The sequence below is a fragment of the Amphiprion ocellaris genome, chromosome 18 (genome assembly GCF_022539595.1).
Source record: "Amphiprion ocellaris isolate individual 3 ecotype Okinawa chromosome 18, ASM2253959v1, whole genome shotgun sequence".
NCBI lineage: Eukaryota > Metazoa > Chordata > Actinopteri > Pomacentridae > Amphiprion > Amphiprion ocellaris.
The window spans coordinates 1779740-1803046 of NC_072783.1; the positions used below are offsets into that span (position 1 = coordinate 1779740).

The 23307-nt window shown below is 39.2% G+C and overlaps 2 protein-coding genes and 1 non-coding gene across 6 annotated transcripts; 1 reads left to right on the forward strand and 2 right to left on the reverse strand.

The window, feature by feature from the left end:
- Window positions 1-220: 220 nt before the first annotated feature.
- On the reverse strand, window positions 221-13888 carry fbxw10 (F-box and WD repeat domain containing 10). 3 transcript variants are annotated; one of them, XM_023271299.3, is made up of 13 exons: window positions 13673-13888; window positions 13086-13167; window positions 9617-9766; window positions 8524-8654; window positions 7538-7642; window positions 7330-7436; window positions 7013-7216; window positions 5973-6094; window positions 4797-4951; window positions 3491-3636; window positions 3242-3400; window positions 2855-3135; window positions 221-925 (listed from the first exon to the last, which is right to left on the reverse strand). In XM_023271299.3, exons 3-13 carry the CDS (start codon window positions 9711-9713, stop codon window positions 342-344), a joined length of 2091 nt encoding a protein of 696 aa, XP_023127067.2. In that variant the 5' UTR covers window positions 9714-9766; window positions 13086-13167; window positions 13673-13888; the 3' UTR covers window positions 221-341. The 3 variants fall into 3 exon arrangements, with proteins under 3 accessions (XP_023127067.2, XP_023127066.2, XP_054860299.1); XM_023271298.3 differs by lacking the exon at window positions 13086-13167 and having other exon boundaries at window positions 13673-13887; XM_055004324.1 differs by lacking the exons at window positions 13086-13167; window positions 13673-13888 and adding an exon at window positions 11451-11994.
- Window positions 13889-14959: 1071 nt separating this feature from the next.
- Window positions 14960-15030, reverse strand: trnag-ccc (transfer RNA glycine (anticodon CCC)). The gene has a single exon. It is a non-coding gene; the product is annotated as a tRNA-Gly (tRNA).
- Window positions 15031-15285: 255 nt separating this feature from the next.
- LOC111569265 (histone-lysine N-methyltransferase PRDM9-like) lies at window positions 15286-23307 on the forward strand. Of its 2 annotated transcripts, XM_023271301.3 has the most exons (7): window positions 15286-15423; window positions 15773-15880; window positions 15971-16063; window positions 17613-17890; window positions 17998-18065; window positions 20839-21029; window positions 21114-23307. In XM_023271301.3, the coding sequence occupies exons 2-7, from the start codon at window positions 15784-15786 to the stop codon at window positions 23057-23059; spliced, it is 2673 nt and encodes an 890-aa protein (XP_023127069.2). In that variant the 5' UTR covers window positions 15286-15423; window positions 15773-15783; the 3' UTR covers window positions 23060-23307. The 2 variants fall into 2 exon arrangements, with proteins under 2 accessions (XP_023127069.2, XP_054860601.1); XM_055004626.1 differs by lacking the exons at window positions 15286-15423; window positions 15773-15880; window positions 15971-16063; window positions 17998-18065 and having other exon boundaries at window positions 17719-17890.

Sequence of the window (23307 nt, forward strand, 5' to 3'; positions counted from 1 at the left end):
CCCCCACATTTTCAAACCTTAAAACGGGTCGATTTGACCCCCAGGACGACACGAGGCTTAAAGAAAACCCTAAAAGATTCTTCAAAACTTGGACTCCATAACAGTCCAAGTTGTCCTTATCCAGCTACCAATCAGATGATACAATACTGACCCCTAGTGTAAGTTTAGTGAAACAACACTTTGGATGCACAAACAAACCCAAAGCAATAATTGTGCAGCAATGGTAGTCTTTATTATTGGCATTGTATCGTAACATACTAGTAATAAATCATCTGTTAAAACACAGTTGACCTTCCTCTCAGTGTCATCTTCTCTCTCTTGGACAGTTTTTGCTCAGATCTCTACAGGACTTCCCTCTTGGTTTGGACCGAGTCTTCGACCCTCAACCCTCCCCGCTCATTAAACGGGTTAATCCAGGGCAGGCTGCTACCAGTTTTTGGATTAGATCGTGATCTCATGCAATCAGGAGTCTGCGGCGCCACTGTGGCACTTCTAATGAGTCCATCCACTGTTTTGATTGGCCTGTGTGTGTTGACGCTGTGTGGCTGGATGGGTGGCTGGTGTTTCCTCGTGGTGGCGGGGGCAGTGGAAACATTTCTGCCTGTCATGTTTTGGCTGATAGTTTGCTTCATAGTTGGGATGCAGGTCTTGACCTTCCTGTGGAGAACATCATCCCTGTGCTGTGGCAGACGCTCCTTTAGGGGATCCTGGGTTGTTTGAGGACCCCATGAATCTCGCAGTCTGGCGTTTCTCTCCATGTTGATGCTGACTTCATCCATGCACTGCGCCTTCTGCAAGGCGTTAACCTTGAGGAGGATGTAGTCACGAGTCAGAGGATGATGAGGACCCCTCTTCATCATCCGTTCACTTGCTGCCTTCTCGCTCAGCCTCGCTGATGGTTTAACGGCCTCACAGGGAACTCTGGCTATAAAGGAAAAGCTTCATTACAAGAAGGATCCACTGGTTTTAAAACACATTCCTATTATGATAGAGGGGCAAAGAAAAAAGTTTCCTTACCCTTGTAAAGACCATGTACATCATGGCAGTCTGAAGTTTCCAGTGATTCAGGACTTTGGCGAGTCTAAAACCCAAATTCTAGCCCAATTTAACCATTTCTGTTCCACTTTTGCTGCATGTTTGGGGTCATTGTCTTGTTGGAACACCCAACTGCATCCAAGACCAACCTTCTGCACTGCAAAAACTCAAAACCTTACCAAGTCTATTTGTCTTATTTTTAGTCAAAATGTCTCATCTCACTGGATTTAAGATAAATTCACTTAACAAGAGACATTTCAGCAAGATGGAGGGACTTGTTTTAAGACAATGCATCTTAAATATCTTAAGTCAAACAATCTTCAAATTATCTTGTTTTGAGTTGAATTTTACAAGAAAATTCAAAATAAATTTAATACATCTCAAATTAGGAGGTTATATGAAATCAAAAAAATCTGTTTTTAAATGAAAAACTGCTATTTTTTTAGCATGTCTGGCTTATTTTAAGACACCTAAGCTTGACAATCCTGGTAAAATATAGATTAAAATAAGTTTTCCCAGCTAATTTTAAGCTCTCAATATTCTAAATATCATATCTCATTTCAAGAAATCTTACCAAGTCATTTTCACTTGTTCTATGGACAGATTTTTTCACTTATTTCAGGTAACAGTTCCTTGAAATAAGTTTTTTTTCTTATTTTGAGAGGGGCATTTTTCCAGTGTGACTGATTATTGTAGGTTTTCCTAAAGAATGTGGAGGTAATCCTCCTGCTTCATCATTCCGTTTACTTTGTGTAAGGCACCACTACGACTGGCAGCAAAACAGCTCCTCATAATACTGCCACCACCATGCTTGATGCTAGGTTTGGTGTTCTTGGGGTTAAAGGCCTCATCTTCTCAATAGCTAAATTTTGTTTCATCTGACCACAGAAGCTTCCTCCAGAAGGCCTTTTCTTCATCTATGTGATCAGCAACAAACTTTGATCAAGCTTTAAGGTGTCATTTCGGGAGGAGGGGCTTCCTTATATCTCATGATGACACTGTGGACACTGAGCTCCAGCAGCTTCTAATTCATTACAGACCTGCTTTTTGGTAGACCATCCTGACCAATGGTCTCTCAGCAGGTGAAGGTTTGTCTCTTCTTCCTGATCGTGGCAGTGACTCAACTGTGCCACGACCTTCTTACTTACGTTTGCACAAATAATTTTGGAATCTATAGCTGCTTTAAAATGGCTCCACATGACTTTGACTTGTTCAAGTCAGTTATTGCTTTTTATAGATATAGAGATATATATAGAGAGATATATATATAGAGATATAGAGATGTAGAGATATAGAGACAGAGATATAAAGATAAATATATATAAAGAGATAGATATATAGAGATAGATGTATATATATAGAGAGATAGAGAAAGATAGAGAGATATATATAGAGAGATAGAGAGATACTTTATTAATCCCGAGGGAAATTCAAGAGTTTGAGGCAGAGTCTAGTGAGTGCATCAAATGGGCCCTACTTAAATAGCCTCAGAGGAGTCACCAGCTGTAGTCAATTGTAATCAGTCATGAGAACTTAAAAGGCCATGTCACCAGCAAAATCTGATAAACACAACTTTCTACAACTCTAAAACTGACAATTAAAGTTGCTGTATGTATATTTTTGACCCAGCAGATGTTGTCATATTTCTATAAGATGTATAATAAATCTATGAAATAACCAAAATGCATAATTGTTTTTTGTGGTACGTGTGTTCCGATGACTCCATCCTAGAGAACTAGCAGTCATCTGAGACTCAACACTGCCATGACATAAATGGTCTTTACAAGTTGTTCACAGCTGTGCTCCTGAACATCCTTACATTGTGTCTGACATTTGGTAGACAAACAGCTCTGGTACAGCAGCTCAGTTCTTCCTGGTTTCCTGCTTTTACAGCTGTGAATGTTGTGGTTGGGTGAAGACACCTGTGCTGTGCCACCAGAGGTAAAAGGAAACCTTCTGATCAAAGCCGGAGATTTCTCAGAAACCAAACTGTTCCGAGTCGCCACGTCGCCCCGATCTCCTGGAGCTGAATCTGCGTAATCCCAGAACACTTTGGCAAACTGGTAGAGCTTCACACTGGTTGCCGAGTTGACTAAAATACTAAATACAGTGAGACAAAATGTAATGGCAGTTACTAGAATAACACGATCTAAACACCACAATAAGAACAAATGACACTTTCATGACTTTAATGCGTCTGGCTCACCTGTTGTCATTGAAGTGCAGGGATAGTATTCGACCTGTTTCAGTCTCTGCAGTGATTTCTCTCAAACAGTCTCCAGTGAGGAAATTAAAAATGCGAATTTTTCCGTCCACGCAGCCGGTGACAACACGGAGGTAAACCAGAGTCAGAGATCTTACCTCCCTGCAGGAACGTCAGAAGACACCGTATGTCACCAAATTTAAAATACTGAAGGAATGAACAGCTTTGCAACTTTTAAGGTTTCTTTCTTACTTTGGGTGGTTGAATGTCATGAGACATAAGTCCTTCACATCACAGTTGGTGCTCCATGCCATGACCTTTCCAGACGAGTCGCCGGATAGGAGGTGCCATTCGTCGAAGAACAGGCATCTTACTGGACTTCTGTGGGCAGTAATCACCTTACAAAAGGGAGCACATTACACAGAAGTAACCATTTCTGAACAAATGGAAATGTTCAGTTAAATTTTAAAAAGCACATACACAATACTGTACATACAGATGGGTGACAAGTTAAAAGAAAAACCAATCAACCCTCCTGTTGTCCTCATTTACGGGCACCAAAAAATATTGTTTCCTTGTCTGAAAAAAATCCAAAAATTCTGCAAAAAAATTCCCCAAATTTATGAAAATTTGCAAAACCTTCAGGAAGAAAATTACAATAATTCCTTAAAAGTTTCCCTTAAAAGTTTTATTTAAAAAAAATAAAATAAAAATCCCCCAAATTTGGCAAAAGAATTCTTCTAAATATTTTCAAAAAATGAGTAAAAATCTTCCAAAAAATACTAAAAATATCTAAAGTAATTACATATATATATCAGTAAAACTTCTAATATTTTCTTTTAGAACATTCACATAAAAATCAACCAAAATCCAGTGAAATTTGCTGGATTTTGGTTGATTTTTTTGTGAATGTTCCTTAAGAAACATTTTTAACATTTCTTTTTTTCCACCAAAAAATGTTCAAAAATTTCCCAAAAATGTTGAAAACATGGACATCAGAAGTTTCACTGTAAAAATATTTTTTTCCCCACATTTTCAAACTTTAAAACGGGTCAATTTTGACCCGCAGGACGACATGAGGGTTAAGCGTTTCAGTAAGGTGTTAGATCATGACCAGAACTGCTTCAGGGCTCCTTGCCATTGATCCTCCAAGTCTCTGGAGCACCATTTTCCAAAGAAATATTCCATCATTTGGTGTTTTGATGATGGTGACGAAGAGTTCCATCGAACACGTAAGTCTAAATTTCTCACAGATGCTCATCTGGGTTGACATCTAGTGACTGTGAAGGCCATAGTTTATAATTCATGTCATTTTCATCAAAGCATCCAGTGAGCCTTAGAGCCCTATGGATGGAGACACCATCATCCTGGAAGAAACCACTCATCTTTGTACTGATCTGAAGTGAGATTTCGCTTTAAGTTGAACCAAACCAGCCCCCAACAGCATAACAGAGCCTCGGGACCCCCTCACTTAAGGGGTCACGCATTCAGGCTTTTCCTTTAATTTGTCACCCTTCCGTGTATTTATTTTAACTCCAAAAATAACTGATATTCTCACCCTGTGCAGTGACGCATTTTCCATGCTCCACAGCTTGACCAGGCCCCGAACACAGCTGCTGTAGACGGTTGTCTTGCTGATCTTTACGCACTGGACAGGGCTGACGTGTTTGAAATTAAAATCCTCAAATTGCTTCCCCGTGTCCAGACACCACACTGGCAAAATGGGCAGCTGATTTTAGTTTATGTGCACGTCAGCGCAGAAAAAGTCAACGAGTTTTTGAACAATAAATGAAGATTATTCAGGATGCTTCACGGGAAAGAGGAACAATAAAACGCTTTTTTAAATGACAAGAAACATCAGAAAAGAACATTATAAAAGGCCTTATAGAGTATTATACAAATAACAATCTATACAGGTGAGGTTTAAAGAGCATTCTGAACTGAGACACCGACTGAGCTACTCTAAAAGTCCACAAAAGCATCGTTGCTCCTGGTTTTCAGCCTGGACTGACACATTTTTAACAGAATTTCTCATTTGAGGGCTCTAAGTGCAGAATAAGGAGTCAAGAGTGGCATAAGGGTGTGGATGAGATGTTCACTTGTGCTTCTGAGGAGCACTGGTTTGACTTTAAGTATTGATTTGTAGGTAGCAGGTTGAACAACAGTCTTAAAATGCTCTTTCAATTTGACTGTGTTGATTGTAAGTGGTCCAAGTTGAGGAGTGATACTGTCAGAAACAGAACCAATAACCAGCATCAACAAAACTGGAATCCATCCAGTTTATAGGGATATAATGCAGGGAATCCAAATTGTCACAATTTTCAGGGATAAATGAGACGTACAACTGGGAGTTATCGGTGAAAAAATATATGAAAAACCTCTGTTAAAACTATTGTTTTGTTCCAAGCAAAGAGCATTTCTGTTTCTGCGTGAGTATGTACAACAAAAGACGTGAAAATACTGTGAATGCACAAACAAATCCTCTCAGTCGTGACCTATTTCTTTAAAAAACTGGTTGTTTACCAACTCAGCAGGAGCTGAATTTGAGATTCACACATCAGACGCTTGTTTTAAGAAGCATGGGATAAGATCGCTGAATAAAACCCTGAACAAGTTATTCAGCGTTCCTGACAACAAAGTAAAACCTGCTTCTTGGAATAAGATCCTGGCGACTCTTTCTGAGTAGAAAAATTGAACCGGCAGGGTGAAGTAAAGTCTTTCAAAGGCTGCTCACCTTTCACTAAATAATCTTTGGCTCCTGATACGAGTCTACCAGCGTGGAGGTCCAGGCAGCTGATGGTGTCGGTGTGACCATAAAAAGCCATCTCACACTTGTCTGTCTTCAGGTTCCAGCACCTGAACACAAACTGAAATGTGTCATCTTTCCCCAAACTTCTGCACTGCAAAAACTCTAAATCCTACCAAGTGTGTTTGTGTTATTTTTAGTCACAATGTCTCATCCCACTCGATTTAAGATAAATTCTCTTAACAAGAGACATTTCAGCAGATGGAGGGACTTGTTTTAAGACAATGCATCTTAAATATCTGGTTAAGTCAAACAATCTTGAAATTATCTTGTTTTGAGTTGAATTTTACAAGAAAACTCAAAATAAGTTTAACCCTCATGTCGTCCTGCAGGTCAAAATTAACCCGTTTTAAAGTTTGAAAATGTGGAAAAAAGTATATATTTTCACAGTGAAACTTCTGATGTCCACATTTTCAACATTTTTGGGAAATCTTTGAACATTTTTTGGTTGAAAAAAAGAAACGTTAAGAATGTTTCTGAAGAATATTCACAAAAAATAAATAAATAAATAAATCAACAAAAATCCAACGAATTTCGCTGGAAATTTTTTTGCAGATTTTTTTGCAGATTTTTTTCAGACAGGGAAACAATATTTTTTGGTGCCCATAAATGAGGACAACAGGAGGTTTAATACATCTCAAATGAGGAGGTTACATGAAAGCAAAAATCTATTTTTGAGTGAAAAACTGCTATTTTTTTTAGCATATCTGGCTTATTTTAAGACACCTAAGCTTGACAATCCTGGTAAAATAGACCTTAAAATAAGTTTTCCCAGCTAATTTTAAGATCTCAATGTTCTAAATATCATCACCAAGCCATTTTTCATTTGTTCTATTGGCAGATTTTTTTCCCCACTTATTTCAAGGTAAAAGTTCCTTGAAATAAGTTTTTTTTTCTTGTTTTGAGAGGAGCATTTTTTCCAGTGTGATCTTAAACCGGGTCATCTGAGGACAGCAGCTCCTCCTCACCTGATACTCGCATCGCGGCTCCCGGTTATCACCAGATCTCTGTCCTCGCAGAGCAGCACCACCTGAATGCTGCCAACGTGTCCTCTCATCGTCGCCACCGTCCTTGTTTCTGAAGCCACATAAAGCAGATTCACCAGACGGTCCTGAGAGCCGGTGGCCATCAGCGATCCTCCTCTGAAGTCCAGCACCCGGTGAGGGTCTTCTCTGCCAGACACAAAAACACAACCGCCTCAGAGTTACCCCGTCTGAGGACACGCTGGACGTTATGGATTCTAATTCCAGTGAGAATGAACTGCACAACAAAAAGAATGACTCACTTGCTCAGCAGGACTTTGGTAAAATATGCACCACAGTAAACATTTCTCTCCTCCATTTGCAGTGTTTTGGTTTTGATTTTGGCATAAACGGCTTCAAACGGCTTCTCCTGTGAAACAAAAGAAAGAAAAGCTCAGTTTATGTCACATATGGCATTTATTTGTAATGCTAGACTTCCAGTTTGTGGAGCAAAAGTATTCATTTATTCACCTTTTGCTCAGTAGTAGAATGAAAATCTTCTGGATCATCGTCCTTCACGGGTACCAGAACCTCAACTATGTTGGCATAAGTACGACTGACTACATTATTGCACATCTAGAACAGGAAAAACATAATTTATTGTGATTTTTATTATTGTCAGTTAATAAACTGGAACAAAATTACACAAAATATAATGTTATTGTAAGTCTTTACCACCCTCAACATCAAAAAAGTTAAGATTTAAAATGTTTTTGTTATAATTCACAATGTTTTATACTATTTGGATGATGTTCATTTTGTCGTTAACAATCATAGGATAACGTTATTTCTTTTACACCAACAAATCAAAGATAAGATGGTTTTACCTTAGCTGACATGTTTCAACTGCATCTGCATTCTTCTTCAGAGCGTCATCCGACGTGTGCTAACGTGTCCTTTTTTTATCATGTGACCGGTCTGACAGATCTGTCAGAATCTGTCAGATAGGCCACGCCCCCCGCCGTCCGGTGCTCTCTGGAGTATGGAGTCCCAGGTATTAGAGGGTGTAGACCCCCTCATCCCGGTTCATGGAGCAGCTCGCCCCAGCTAAGGTAAAACCATCTTATCTTTGATTTGTCGGTGTAAAAGAAATAACGTTATCCAGTGTTTTATACTGTTGATGCTGCTGCATATATACTTCATCTCACATTATATTCATTGTTCATCCTGTATATATACTGCACATTTACACTGTTTTTACTGTTCAACCACTATTTACCCCTACCTGAACACGTACATCATCTATCTTATATTGTATCTACAGAACTTATACTCGTATATCAGTGTGTTTATATGATTCTATCCATATTTACATTGTAACATCCTGTATAAAACACACTTTACTGTTGCTTTTGCACTTCTGGGTTGATGCTAGACTGCATTTCTGATCCAATTTCTTCCTCATCACCAAAAACTACAGCAAATATTCACACAGATAAATGAACCAAATGATCAACCTTCATCATGGACAGAATCTGATTCTGAATATTCTTTCTGAACTTGACTTCCTCCATGGTTTGCTGGGCGAGATGCTGCCAGTACCGACAAACCCTCCTGCAGCATTTCAGAGTGTCCTCCTCCAACAGGCCTGTTAGGAAACACATGAACAGAATCATGTCTACATGTATGTCACAGGAACACTAGTAGTACTGGTAAACACAACACAGTTCCAACACTTTCAGGATTTATATGTGGGATTTAAATGTAATTTCAGGCCGTCATCCTGCCGTAACGTCGTCACTGTGCATTAAATCGCCCGGATGCCTTTAACCCTCGTGTCGTCCTGCGGGTCAAAATTAACCCATTTTAAAGTTTGAAAATGTGAAAAAAATATATTTTCACAGTGAAACTTCTGATGTCCACATTTTCAACATTTTTGGGAAATCTTTGAACATTTTTTGGTGCAAAAAAAGAAATGTTAAAAATGTTTAAGAACATTCACAAAAAATCAACCAAAATCCAGCGAATTTCGCTGAAGAAAATATCAGAAGTTTTACTGATATATATGGAATCACTTTAGATATTTTTAGGATTTTTTGGAAGATTTTTACTCATTTTTTGAAAATATTTACACGAATTTTCTAGCCAAATTTGGGGGATTTTTTTTACAATAAAATTTTGAAGGGAAACTTTTAAGGAATTATTGGAATTTTCTTCCTGAAGGTTTTGCAAATTTTCAGTAATTTTGGGGATTTTTTTTGCTGAATTTTTGAATGTTTTCCAGACAAGGAAACACTATTTTTTGGTGCCTGTAAATGAAGACAACAGGAGGGTTGATTTGTCTTTCAGCCTGCAGACTGATGATGCTTTCCTTGGCAGGACTTTCCTGTTCTCATATCCAAGGGCTACCTGCTTGGGTGGGATGGATTTAATAAAGCCATTCTCCAGTAATTAAGTCACATCCCCATGGTGCCATTAGCCAAGCTTTAGCTTTATACTGTCAGTTTAAGGACATGTCAGTGTGCAGACCTTCACACTGCAGGGCTGATCCACCACAGAAGACCACGTTAGCAGAGAGAACCTGAGCCGTGGATATATGCGCTGACTTGCCTAATATCCTCTTGGACAGGTGGACAGGTAGGCAGCCGATGAAGTCTCGGTACAGACCGACTCCAGACACTGACTTTGAGGATCCAGGAACCACCATGAGAGCAGGATCCTCTGAATCCACGTCATGCTGACTGGAGATGTTCCCACTTCCTGGAAGCACATTCAGGATCCAGATTAGTTTATTGTCCTTTCTGGTGTTTGCATGGAAACAAAATGAAATTCTGTTCTCCCAGTACAGTGCAAAATAATAGCTATAAATATAAATAACTAGAAAGAATAACAACTATAAACAGCATGGTTTTTATATTATCCGACCTGGCAAATTTATCTACAAATTTCTATTTTTAAAAAACTGTTTTAAAGAATGTTAAAAAAAATGTTCATTTCAACATGGCAACAGAGGAATGTTCTCAAACCAACATTCAAAACATGTTTTCCAGATTTTATTGAGGCCTCGGATGACTTTTGTAAAACATTCCTGTTATACAACATATTAACAAAATGGAACATTCTGCCTGCGATGCTCTGAGAATGTTTTGGGGCTGTTCTCGAGGGAACACATTATAGAACGTTCTTTAATCAAACATTCTCACAATGTTCCATGATAATAAAGGAAGGTCGCTCTCAAAACGCATTAAAAACATGTTTTCCAGATGCTATCGAGGCCTCAAGTGGCAGAATGTGGTTTACAAAACGTTCCTGTCATGTTATCTATTAACAAAAATGGAACATTCTGCCTGCAATGTTCTGAGAAGATTTTGGGGCAGAGAAGAAAGAAAATTCTTTTATAAAATATTCCGACAATGTTCCATGATTGTAAAGGAAGGACGTTCTCACACAAACATTCAAGAAATGTTTTCCAGATGATGATGACAGAATGTTTTATAACGTTCCTGTAATGTGCTCTATTAAAGGTGGAACATTTTGCTGTTTTTGTGGAGAAAACACACATAAAAACATTATAACAATAACAAAGAGTGATGTTCTCAATGCAACATTCACAGAACGTTTTCACGATGTTTGTAAGAGACCTCAGCTGACAGAATGTTCTTTATAAAACATTCCTGTAATGTGATGCATTAACAAAGGTGGAACGTTCTGCCTGTAAATTTCTGATGGCGTTTTGGGGATGTTGTTGAGGAAATCTATAAAAAAAACGTTCCCACAATGTTCCACAGTGCGATAACTAAGGAAGAATGCTCTGACCATAACATTCAGTTCTGAGAACATTTGTCTAACAGGATTATCACCAAACATTTTTATAGTATATTTATTAATTCTACATTTGTGAGGAACATTCTGGGAACAAAAAGAAAACTTCCTGCTAAAAACATCCACAGAAGCTTGCAGAATGTTTATGGAACAAAAAAAATCTAGCTTGGATACTAGTAGTAAAAAGTCAGAATTGCAAAGTGATAAAATGCTAAAGTAGAGTAGAACTCATCACTGAGAAGGTCAATCCATGATTGTGGATCAGGAGGCAGAACTTCCCTAATTAGGACCTCATTAATTTCATCAGTCAGCCTTTGACCTTTGACCTTTGCGTGGGCAGCCCCTGGAGCATGTTGACCCTCCTAATGACTAGTCTGTCACAGAGTAAAGTTTTTATCATTAAATCACTTCAGAAATGCAAAGCTAAACCACACTTAGTGGCTTTTTTCAGTCAGTCTTAGCTCTAAATCAGTCAACTGTCTCTTCGTCCTCTGGCGCCCTCTAGTGGTGCGCAGAGGGACTCAACCAACTCTGAGGTGAGCTTGAATAATTTAAAATCTAACCAGGGTGGGATTGTAAACAAGTGGCATTCTCTTAGTTCTATTTTCCTTCTTGATCTCACCGTTAAACTGCAGAAACCCTCGCCTGTGTCTGACCAGAAGAACGCTGCTCAGGTTGGAGATCATGCGTAAAAGTTCTGCGTCACACCGAGAAAAGATCCGGCACAGGTAGCTGGACTTGATCCAGTCCGGGCTGCCGCTGAACCACTTCCAGATTTCATTCATGTCCGCTGGTTTTCCGTCCAGCTCTCGGTGTGAACAGGAGGAGAAGTGATCCTGAGGAGGAGCTGAAATTCTGGATCTGCCGTAAGTGAACAACGTCCACGATGTGAAGCACAGAGCGCTCTGGACGCTCTCCAGCACCTGGACGTTTCTGCAGCGTAGAAGCAGCTTCACCAGGAAGCTCCTCTTGAATTCATCCGACACTCTCCACAAACTCTGGCTGGAACCGGACGCTTTTGGAGCAAAGACGCAGGAAGGACAGATCCCACACAGGTTGGCACATTCTGTCGCAGTTTTCCAGCCGAGTTGAGCCGCTGAGACACTTTTACTGACTTTAACGGACTTCATGTCGATGATAAACGCAGTTAGTGGCGCTTTATGTTGGTTACGTTGTTGCCAGGCAACAGTTGATGCTTTTGCCCCCTTTTATACCATACAGACCTCATTCAGCTGGTTGCCAGGTAACAGGTTCCACGGAAGGGATGCTGTTGACGCAGTGACGTAGGTTTCCGTTAACCCTTCATTTATGGGCACCAAAAAATATTGTTTCCTTGTCTGAAAAAAAATCCAAAAATTCAGCAAAAAATCCCCCGAATTCCTGAAAATTTACAAAACCTTCAGGAAGAAAATTCCAATAATTCCTTAAAAGTTTCTCTTAAAAGTTTTATTTAAAAAACAAAACAAAACCCAAATTTAGCAAGAAACTTCTTGTAAATATTTTTCAAAAAAATGAGTAAAAATCTTCCAAAATAAATTCTAAATATATCTAAAGTATGTCTATCTACATCTCAGTAAAATTTCTAATATTTTCTTTATGAACATTCACAAAAAAAAAATCAAAATCCAGCGAATTTCGCTGGATTTTGATTTTTTTTGTTAATGTTCTTAAAGAAACATTTTTTAACCCCCCCCCCCCAAAAAAAGCTCAAAAATTTCCCAAAAATATTGAAAATGTGGACATAGAATATGACTGAGTAAATTCATACACTCTAAAACAAGGTTTAGGCTCAACAAAAACAATTAACAACATTTTTGCATCTGTTTTTTAAGTTATGACAACTTCTATTCAGTGATTGAGCTATACTAAGTTAGGGGAATTAGTTTTTCCTCTGCTATCAGTAATATTTAAAATTACCAATTATTTAATAATTGTTAGCATAACCACAAGCCAAGTGGAGAAAAAAAAGTTTTCAAGACAACTTAATTAGTAATTAAATCGACGAACACAGACTTGTTTTAGTTTAAATTGTGCGTAATATTAAGTTATAGTAATTACCAACAATAAGGCGTTTATCTAAATGAATACATTAGAAGTTGGATCTTGCAATAATGCGTTTATTTAAGTGTTGGTTCTCTAGATTTCTTTCTGGAATGAAGGCGTCACTGTTTTAGCTTCAGTCTTGTGCCACTAGTCAGTCATTTTGTTGTTTTTGCACACTTTGAAAAGTTTGTGTAACATCCTTACTGTTACTTACCATCACTATCTCCCTCTCACCCACTGCATGACACTGTGGGGTCTTTAAGCAGCTCCTTCAGCAGCAGACTGAGACATCCACCCTGCAAGAAAGAGCGCTATCGCAGGTCCTTCATCCCATCTGCTATAAGACTGAACAACATCAGCATCACTGGCTGATGTTAACATAAACTGGACTATATCATTACCACCCCAAACCATAAAATTTGCACTGACATTCTTGCACTGCACATCTTTGCACTTTTAAACTTTATTTTTATTTTTATTTTTTCTGTTAAGCCACTTTACCCTCATCTGTCACCCTGGTATATATTGTAAATATTATTACTATTGTTCTATTATTATTTTATTCTTATCACTATGTCTACTGTTACATAAGCTGCTGTAGCAATGTAAATTTCCCCTGGAGTGGGGAGAAATAAAGAACTTTATCTTATCTTATCTCTACTACTATTGCTTATTTAGTATATTATATGTTGCAATAAATCAATACATTTAACTAGAACTGTCGATTAGATTTGAGGACATGTATGCTTTTGTTGAACTTCACCATGTGCACTTAGATTTTGATGATAGATTTTGACGCACCTTCACAGTTTTCTCTTGCAGCTTTGTTGGCGTGCTTCTTCGTTCCTCACATCCACAAACAATACAACAAGTCACTTACTTTGGCTGAATATGCCAATCTATTTATTTGGCTCAAAAAACAACAATCAAGTGTCCAAAATCCAACTCAAAGAACACCACCAGCCTACACCAGCCTGCGGTCAAAAACAATGGATCTCTTGTGCACCACACCTGGACTAATCAGTGACTCTTTATCTGGCCACTCTGTCCCACACCTGGACTAATTAGTGGCTCCTTAAAAGTGCACTCTACTCTCCCCACAGCACTCCTCTGGTGACCTTTAATAATGGCTCCAGCAATGATCATAAGAACACCTCCTGCTCGTTGTCCCATCCCAGACACCATCGCTTTGATCCATTGTCTTCTGGTCGACACTTTGGGTTCATCAAATTACAGACAAACAGACTCATAAACTGCTATTATTATTATTATTATTATTATTATTACTACTATTAATAATAATAATAATAATAATAATAATAATAATAATAATAACAATAATATTAATATTAATATTAATATTAATATTAATATTAATATTAATATTAATATTAATAATAATAATAATAATAATAATAATAATAATAATAATAATAATAACAACAACAACAACAACAACAATAATAATAATAATAATAATAATAATAATTTTTTTATTAGATTACTATGGTTTTCTCCCTCAAACAACCTTGAGTTAGCAGTTTCAGTAAAATTAATTCTTACGTTATCAGGAAATAGGAATGTGCTGTGTATTGAGGCCAAAGCTCAATCTTTGTCAGTGTGTGTGCATTTGTAGAAGACGAAGCATTTTTGTAAGCAGCTGTAACCTTCCAGCCTGACCTGTCTGTGTCCATCAGAGCTTGGAGTTAGTGCTTCGCTCCATCTCTTCCCTGTTAAAGGTCAAACACAACTCATGCATTCATTGCACATTAAACGGTTATTATTATCAATATTTTAGCATTCATATGTAATATCAATTTCAGTTTTGATTTAGTAGTACGTTAAAAATAAAAAATCCTAACATGTGCAATATCCAGACATGCAGCATCAGTTACACTACTATTTTTATCGTGAGTATAATATACCGAATGTGTTATCTCAATGTTTTCATAGGGTACATATAATTAGTATTACGTTTTTGTGTTTGGACATTTATTATTTTACTTTTCTAGACTTCTTGTCTGTTATGTATTCTGTAAATTACATAATGTTATTCAGAAACAAGGATTAGAAAGTTAAAGAAAAGCGTGCGCCGCCCGGGAATCGAACCCGGGTCGCAAGAATGGGAATCTTGCATGATACCACTACACCAGCGGCGCCGTTAAAGGAGAGGTTACCGGCGATCTCTATATCATCAGTTAATATTCATGAATGACAGCTTTTTGTTAGATTATTGTGTGATTAGTCGATGCTTAGCTGCAGTATGTGGTGATTAGAGAACACTATAAATCCTGCAATAGCAGATAAGCCGCGAACATGTCGTTACAGTCATCGCCATGAATATTGCCGCTTTTATTTTGAAAAGAACAACAGGAGCAGCGTGCTCTTATGTTGAAAGGCTGCTCTATTTACTACCGGGGGAGCGTCTTCTCTGTGGATTGTTTAGTTTCTGCTTTTAGGTCTCAGCGTCATGCGCTAACAGCTAAAAACTTCTAGTTTCAAGCAGAAGTTGGAAAACAGTCCGAGGAAAACAGCCGCTGAGAGTCGACGAGGTACAACAGTTTATTTACGTTAATTTAAAAGTGGAACCTGGAGGTTTAATGTTCTGTTTTATAATGGAAGTATTCACGTTGCTAACTCTGCTATGACAGCTACATTTAATACAGGGGCGTTATTAGCCACAACAGACTAACTCTACAGCCCTGTTTTTACTAAATTATGTCACAACCCTGTCTATATAACATATAGCTAAAATGCTAACCGGCTAACTTGGCTGCTTGTTCATCTTTAGGAAGCTAGGTTAGCATGCTAGCTGTTAGCTGCCTGTCTGTTGCTGTAGGGCTGCTTTTTGTGTGTTTTCAGCTGTCATAAAGATCTATCGTTTCCATAAACTGTCCGCAGAGTTTCTCCTCATGTCGGCCAGAAGCAACGGCGTGGAGTGGGTTGAGACAACCGAGGAGGTTGTTGTAACGGAGGAGAGCCTCCCAGCTGAAAACAGCAGCCCTGCAGGTGCAGCATGATGATCTCACAAACCACACTAATATTTAACCCAAAGAAATGTTTCACAAAGTCTTTAAACCGGTGTCTTTGTTGTTATAGTGATACCAGTTTTAGAGGCAGCAGAAACACCAATCCAGAAGTTACTGGACACTGTGGGACATGGAGACAACCCAGAGGGTGAAAATGGCTTTTGTAAGCAAGTCTTTCCTCTTCTACATATATTCTGCTGTCTATTTATTAAGTGTTCCTCGCTAAAGTACTGTAGTCCAGCAGTAAATCCCACAACCTGAACAATGTGCTGCACGCTCTGACACATAAACTCATAAGCTCCTTTTGTAGTGTAATATTTTTTTAGGTACTAAGTGCTGAAAGTAAAAGATGATATAATTATGGCAAATGCTATTAGACTGAAGACCAGAAGTAAAACATATGTATAAAATACACAATGATGAAGGTTCTAGTAATCACTGATGTTTTGAGGGTATTTTGTGTTTGTCTGTGGAGGAAAATCATGAAGTAAAACATGTTTTGTTGGTGTGAAGACTAATCATATGATTTGCAGAAAATGATACAGAACATAATGATGTAAACTTAAAGCAATATCACTTTTAAAAGAGGTGTATCAGAAACATAATACATAAAGGTATAATATGCTTGAAATCTGTCTCAAAATAATAGGGCAAAGTCTGAACATGTTCTCTGTAAAAGATGACCTAATGATAACCTGATGTCCTCTGAAGGGAGAGATCTAGGGGTAAATATGAAAACCTGATGTCATGATCTGACCAAGAGATTTAGAAAAGTATAACGGTGCCACAACTGTCCCTCCTATCATACGCCCTGTAGGTGTAGAAAAATGAGCAACGCTCACAGCTTAAAGACGAAGCTCAGCTCAGTATCTTTGTTTTTCTTGGGATGTTATCACTGCTAAGAACTACTCCTGGATTTTTGTCGACAATAAATCCTGCTGCCTCCAAATGCTGACTTCTCTTGATGTTTTTTTTTTTTAAAAGATCTTTAACACTTGAACACTGTCAAGTCTTAGCCTCTGGCCCTTGATTTGTGACTTACATTCACTTCATCACTTTTACACATCTCCTGCCATAAGTAGCTTTTAACTGACTTTTAACCAGAACCAAGAAAAATTAGCTCATTACTCTTGTTTAAGACTCTTTACACTGATTCTCAGTATGTTTTAGGATAGATTTAAAGATTTTACAGATTTTACTTCTTACTGGTTTTAACAGACGACATCACATCTCCCCTGTTCTGGCTTCTCTTCATCGGCTCCCTGTTCATTTTAGAACTAGTTTTACCTTTTTAGCACTGCAGTTTCTATAAACCATGTTGCTTTTTTATCTGTTCCATAAATTCTGATTGATTGCCAATATGTTTAATTTTGCTGCCTTGGGAAACAGTTTGTTGCCTGGGTGTTGAAAAGTGCTCTCTAAATAACTAGTAGTATGATTATTAGTAGTAGTATTACAAGTGTAGGGTTTGACTGATTTGGTTTTTTTGAGGGGCTGATACTAGTCAGGCAGTTGAATGTCCACAATGTAACAATTTGTCCTTTCAAACCAATATTTAGTAAATTTGCTCTCAAAAAATTTAAATCTTGTCGAAATTAACCATAGTCTGATTGTTAATGTGTCACAAGGTTATTATGTGTAAGATAATATTGTGAAATGGTTTAAACCAATAAGCATCTTGACTCATTTGCTCTGTTTCCCTCTTTTTCCAGACTGTGAGGAGTGTCTGAGTCTCTTCCAGGACCAGAGCGATCCTGATACCATCAATGGCCCGTCTTTTATTATTGACTTTCCAACGAGCATGGGCGTCCCGCAGAGGGCCCTCCTCACTTTACCCTACGGCCTGATGATCGGCAGGTCCAGCATTCCCTGTGCAGGAGTTGGAGTCATAAATCATGGACCCATAGTGTCTCCTGGGATGCATTTTGGGCCGTATGAGGGGGAAATGACAACACGGGAAAATGCCATGTCGAGTGGCTTCTCCTGGGAGGTGAGCTTTGAAACTAAAACTAGTAAAGTGACATTAACTTGAAGTTTAAATTCCCTCTTTAGGTTAGTATGTGTGTGATTCTGTCCTGATATGCACATTTTCTGCAGATTTACAAAGGAAAAGATGAGCATGAGTACATTGATGCTGCCAAAGAATCCCAGTCAAACTGGATGAGGTATTGAATTTTATTACTTTGACCGTTTCTGTTCAGTGTTTCATTTAAACTGTACGTCTGCAGGGGTGTAGTGAAAGCAGCAGTCAGCTTTATTCTCTAACAGACACGGAACTGACGACACTCGGAGCCCAAAACACAAAGACAAGTAAAACAAACTGTCATTCGGCTTGTGTATACAGCTGTACTGATTATAGCAGAACTTTGTCTATTCCATCAGAAACATATGTGACAGAAAACTAAAATAAAACGTGGCTGTAATGCCTCCTGTGCAAACAACCCCTCAGTGACAGCGTTTGTTCAGTCGATAGTATTTGAATTGGCAGACAGGTGTAGTATAATCCAGTTTTTGTTGTCAGAATTTCAGTGTTTTGCACTTTATTGTGTTTGTGTTTTGTAATTAAACTTGTGGTATTTTAGTTCACATTGAGAATGATGGCAGCTGCAGTCAATTCAGAAAGTATGTTTTAAAAAAATATATGTCTGCATTAACATTTACAGTAATTTGAGCCTCAAAAACACAACTTGGTTTCAGTTTAACTGCGACATTTATGGATCCTAATACCAGTTTTGATACTGAAGAGGTCAGAAATGTACATTAATATACATGTGATGGACCACAGGTTTAAATTGTGCAGAAACAGACAAGTACTGGAAGAAATAAATGAATCTGGTGTGTTGTTAGATCACAGTAATGTAAAGTTTGCTCTCACATATCAGGCTAATACTGTCCGTTTAATACTGAGCATTAATGTGTCCATTATGTGCAAAGATCAGCTGATATCACACATGTCTCACTACATATCTTGCTAATAGATTTTATTGTGCCACATAAAGGAGAACTGGGAGGGAGTTGATTAGTTTAGAGGTTTACAAACATAAAAGAAAGCTTTCAGTGCAAGGTTTAGATTTTTGTCAAGCTGAATCAGATGTGTAACTATTGCTCCTATTGGACCAACCGAACCAGAAGCTGCCATCAGTCTTAGTCTGTCCTGACTCAGGTGTCCCATTAGGAAGTCCATCTTATCCCCAAGAACAACCTCCTCTGGTCTAAAATGAGTCCTGCAGAAAATGATGTGTCTTAGCTCCGCCCACTACCTCCCACCCTCCACCAGTGGAGAGAGAGAGATTAAAGAAAGTGGATTTAATGGGAAAAATAACAGCAAAACTCCATTTGAAGTTGGTTCCTTTATGAATTTATGGGCTTTTATTGCTTATTTTAATTAGATTTTACATATTTAACAGGCTGGGGGAGATGTAATGATATTTGTGTCTGAATTGCATATTATTAAATGCTTCATAGCCCCTTACTGCTCTTTATCTTGAAACTAAATTCTCCCGTTTATGTGGGTTTAGATCATGCCATAAATTTGTTGCGTTGCCGAATTGTACATTGGTTTTTTGTTTATCATGCGTATGTTTTCATTTGTCCATTTTTGAGCTGCATATAAATATGCATAAAAACTAGGGATGTCCGATATCATCGGCCCGATATTGGCATAAAAATGTAATATCGGTCAATATCGTTATTGTTTCTTTTGCCTATCATGGAAACCAATAAAATAATGCCTGGATTTCGCCGCCATTATTATTCAACTTAAGTTGAAGTAATTTTCTTATTTTGCACAGACGATGTTTACATCTGAAAGTGTTGTTGCATCTGAGCATGCATCCACACAATGAAATGAGGCATGATGTGTTCGTTCCATGGCAGGAGATATGGGATGTTACGTGCAATTAGTTAAATAGTCCACATATATCAGTATCGGTTGATGACAGAAATAGAGAGTTGGACAATATCGGCATATCGGTTATTGGCAAAAAAAAAAAAGACAATATCAGACATCCCAAATAAAAACATGTAGTTTAACCCTTGTATCGTTCTGCAGGTCAAAACTGACCCGTTGTAAAATTTGGAAATGTGGAAAAAAAAAAAACAAAATTTCACAGTGAAACTTCTGATGTCCACGTTTTCAACATTTTTGGGAAATCTTTGAACATTTTTTGGTGGAAAAAAAGAAATGTTAAAAATGTTTCTGAAGAACATTCACAAAAAAATCTACCAAAATCCAGTGAAATTTGCTGGATTTTGGTTGATTTTTCTGTGAATGTTCTTAAAGAAAATATCAAAAGTTTTACTCATATATATGTTATCACTTTAGATATTTTTAGGATTTTTTTTTTGCAAGATTTTTACTCAATTTTTGAAAGTATTTACAAGAGTTTCCTTGCCAAATTTGGGGGATTTTTTTTTTTTTTTTTTTTTTTTAAATAAAACTTTTAAGGGAAACTTTTAAGAAATTATTGGAATTTTCTTCCTGAAGGTTTTGCAAATTTTCAGAAATTGGTGAATTTTTTTGCTGAATCTTTGGATTTTCAGACAAGGAAACAATAGTGCCCATAATAATTTTGGTGCCCGTAAATGAGGACAACAGGAGGATTAAATTACAAATTTTGTTACAAAGAAAAAAAAAAGAGTCCTGCAGACGACCATATTTTGCATTGCTGATGCAGCAGTGAAGTCTTGGGTCAGTTTGTGCGGGTAAAGTGTACCTGCACAAACCGACCCAGGCACCAAAGCTAACTCTGTAGAAAGAAATGCAAAGTAATTAGTTGCGAGAAAGACAAAATTCCTACTATTACACGGTGCACTTAGGCGTTGATGACTCCTTAATGAGACAAGTTGTGAAAAAAGTGCTCAAAATGGTGACTTTTTCATCTGAATCTCTGCTTTTAAGTCTCCTAAAACTCTTTGCTCCCTTCTGTTTTCTGACAGGTACGTCAACTGTGCTCGCAACAAAGACGAGACAAACCTGTTGGCCGTCCAGTACAAAGGCAGCATCCTGTTCCACTGCTGCCGGACCATACACACCGGAGATGAGCTCATGGTGTGGCCCAGCAGCAGACTGCTCACTCATTTCAGTGAAACTTGGGCCCAGATGTGGTTTTTGAAGTTGAATGCAAGAGGTACGTTTACATTCCTAGATTCAGCTGAAGATCTCTTATTTCTGTTATGTTTAAGTTGACATTATTTCCCACCGTCTCCTGCAGAGAACAACATATCTTCCACATCTCAGATCTTCCTGTGCTCCCACTGTCCGCTGTCCTTCACGACTGAGGCCTTCCTCCAGCGACACACAGAATGCTTCCACGCTCAGCCCAAAGCGGCCGAAAACGAAGATCACGCCTCCAGTGCCGACTCAGGTCAACCTGCAGCATCTTTAGTCGTGTTGTCTGTCGATTCCGTTGATGCCAAAACGTGCGACGATTGTGGGAAGAGTTTCAAGCAAATACCTCACCTCAGGAGACACAAGCTCTGCGTCCACTCCAACAGACGGCCCTACTGCTGCCCACACTGCAGGCGGAGCTTCAGTCAGGCGTCTGGCTTAATCAGACACCAGCTAGTTCACAGGAAGCAAGCTGTGATAAAAGATCCTCACGAGGATGAACTCCTGGGCGAAGAAGACAGCGAGACGCCAAGGTTGGAGCTTTTCAACGCTGCAGATCCGGCTGTATCCGAGGAGATAAAGGAACTGAATGGAAGTGAGAATCTACAAGAAGCTGTGGATGTAGCTGACGTTGCGAATACTTCTGCAGACGAGGCAGAAACACCCCAGTGGAGCTGCTCAGACTGCAGTAAAAGCTTCACGAATGAAGCGTCCCTGAAAAAGCACAAGGTGACCGTCCACGAGAGGCTACGTCCGTACGTCTGCACCGTGTGCCAGAAATGCTTCGGCCAGTACAACGACCTGACCAGGCATCTGCAGTGTCACCAGAAACAGAACAAGAGACGAGGGACAATGAACGAGGATCCAGAGGACTCGGCCACCATGATGCCCTTTAGCTGTGCTGAGTGTTCGCTAGCTTTCCCTTCTGTGGAAAACCTCCAGCAGCACATAAACGAGCATCACTCCGAAGACACCGCAGCTGAAAATCAAGAAGAGTCGGCGCTAAATCTTCCCACTCGGAGGCCCCAGCGACTCGGAGCTAGATCTAAAGTTTCTGCCATAACAAAGCTCATAGCGCCGAAACGAAAGGCGGCTAGTCCTGCTCCTGCCAAGAGGAGCTCAGAACCAGAGGCCAAACTAACCAAGTACAAATGGTTCAGCTGCAACCGCTGCAAGAAAACATACGGAAACCCAGACGACCTCAAAGCGCACAAGTGCACTTTGAGACGGCGTGGGGCGACTTTTAGCAAATCCGGTTTCCTGAAGAGACACGAGCAGACGGTGCACGTGAAGGCCAGATCTTCCAGCTGCGAGCGCTGCGGTAAAACCTTCACGACGTCCGGGAACCTTAAGCAGCACCAGAAGAGCAACACGTGTATGAAGTATCACTGCACGTCGGAGCTTTTCCCATGTTCCTTCTGCCAGTTCTCCTTCACCGTGAAGAGCTACCTTATTAAACACATCAAGAGGCACCACCCGGTCGAGTTCCTGTCACACTGCGATTCAGACAGTTTAATGGATCAGCTAGAGGAAGAGGAAGGGCAGAAGGAGTTCACATGTCCTCAGTGTGGAAAAACCTGCGCAGACACCAAAGCTTTCAAATCTCACACATGCTTCAGGCAGGTGAAGGTTCTGTATTTGTGCACTGAGTGTGGGAAAGGCTTTACCAACCACTACGGCCTGAAGCAGCACCAGCGCGTTCACACGGGGGAGAAACCGTACAGCTGCCCCCATTGCAGCAAGAGCTTCTCCTACGTCGGCCAGCTCAACGTGCACCTGAGGACTCACACCGGGGAGAAACCCTACCTGTGCACCCACTGCGGGGAGAGCTTCAGGCAGTCCGGAGACCTGAAGAGACACGAGAGGAAGCACACGGGGGTGAGACCCTACAGCTGCCCTGAGTGCAGCAAAAGCTTCAGCCGACTGCAGAGCCTCAAAGCTCACCAGATGCTTCACCTGGGACAGAAAATGTTCAAATGCACACAGTGCGGGAAGAGCTTTTCCCGGAGCTACCATCTCAGGAGACACCATCAGAAGATGCACATGTGATTTGGAACAAAGAGCTTCAATCGTCGCCATTGAATTGCACTAAATACTTGCAGACTGCTCAGAGAATTCTTGAATGTCCTGCACATTAGTGTTATTTAAATTTGCTTAAAACTGAAGCATTTAAAATCCAAATAATACATATTTAAGTTATTGAAAACATTTGATATCTTGCAAGTAAGAAAAAAAAGTTAAAACAGGTCAGCTCTTTGTTTGTCTGCTTGCTTTCAGAATAAAAACACCCGACTGGA

What these genes read in the sequence shown, in the direction of transcription:
- fbxw10 (XM_055004324.1), bottom strand. Translation starts at nt 11,958, where the DNA reads ATGAAGTCCGTTAAAGTCAGTAAAAGTGTCTCAGCGGCTCAACTCGGC. An exon ending in ATTCTACTACTGAGCAAAAG is followed by an intron (nt 7,437 to 7,537) that starts GTGAATAAATGA and finishes TTTGTTTCACAG; the next exon opens with GAGAAGCCGTTTGAAGCCGT. An exon ending in CTGCACTTCAATGACAACAG is followed by an intron (nt 3,136 to 3,241) that starts GTGAGCCAGACG and finishes CACTGTATTTAG; the next exon opens with TATTTTAGTCAACTCGGCAA.
- LOC111569265 (XM_023271301.3), top strand. Translation starts at nt 15,784, where the DNA reads ATGTCGGCCAGAAGCAACGGCGTGGAGTGGGTTGAGACAACCGAGGAG. An exon ending in TGAAAACAGCAGCCCTGCAG is followed by an intron (nt 15,881 to 15,970) that starts GTGCAGCATGAT and finishes TTGTTGTTATAG; the next exon opens with TGATACCAGTTTTAGAGGCA. An exon ending in AGAGGGTGAAAATGGCTTTT is followed by an intron (nt 16,064 to 17,612) that starts GTAAGCAAGTCT and finishes CTCTTTTTCCAG; the next exon opens with ACTGTGAGGAGTGTCTGAGT.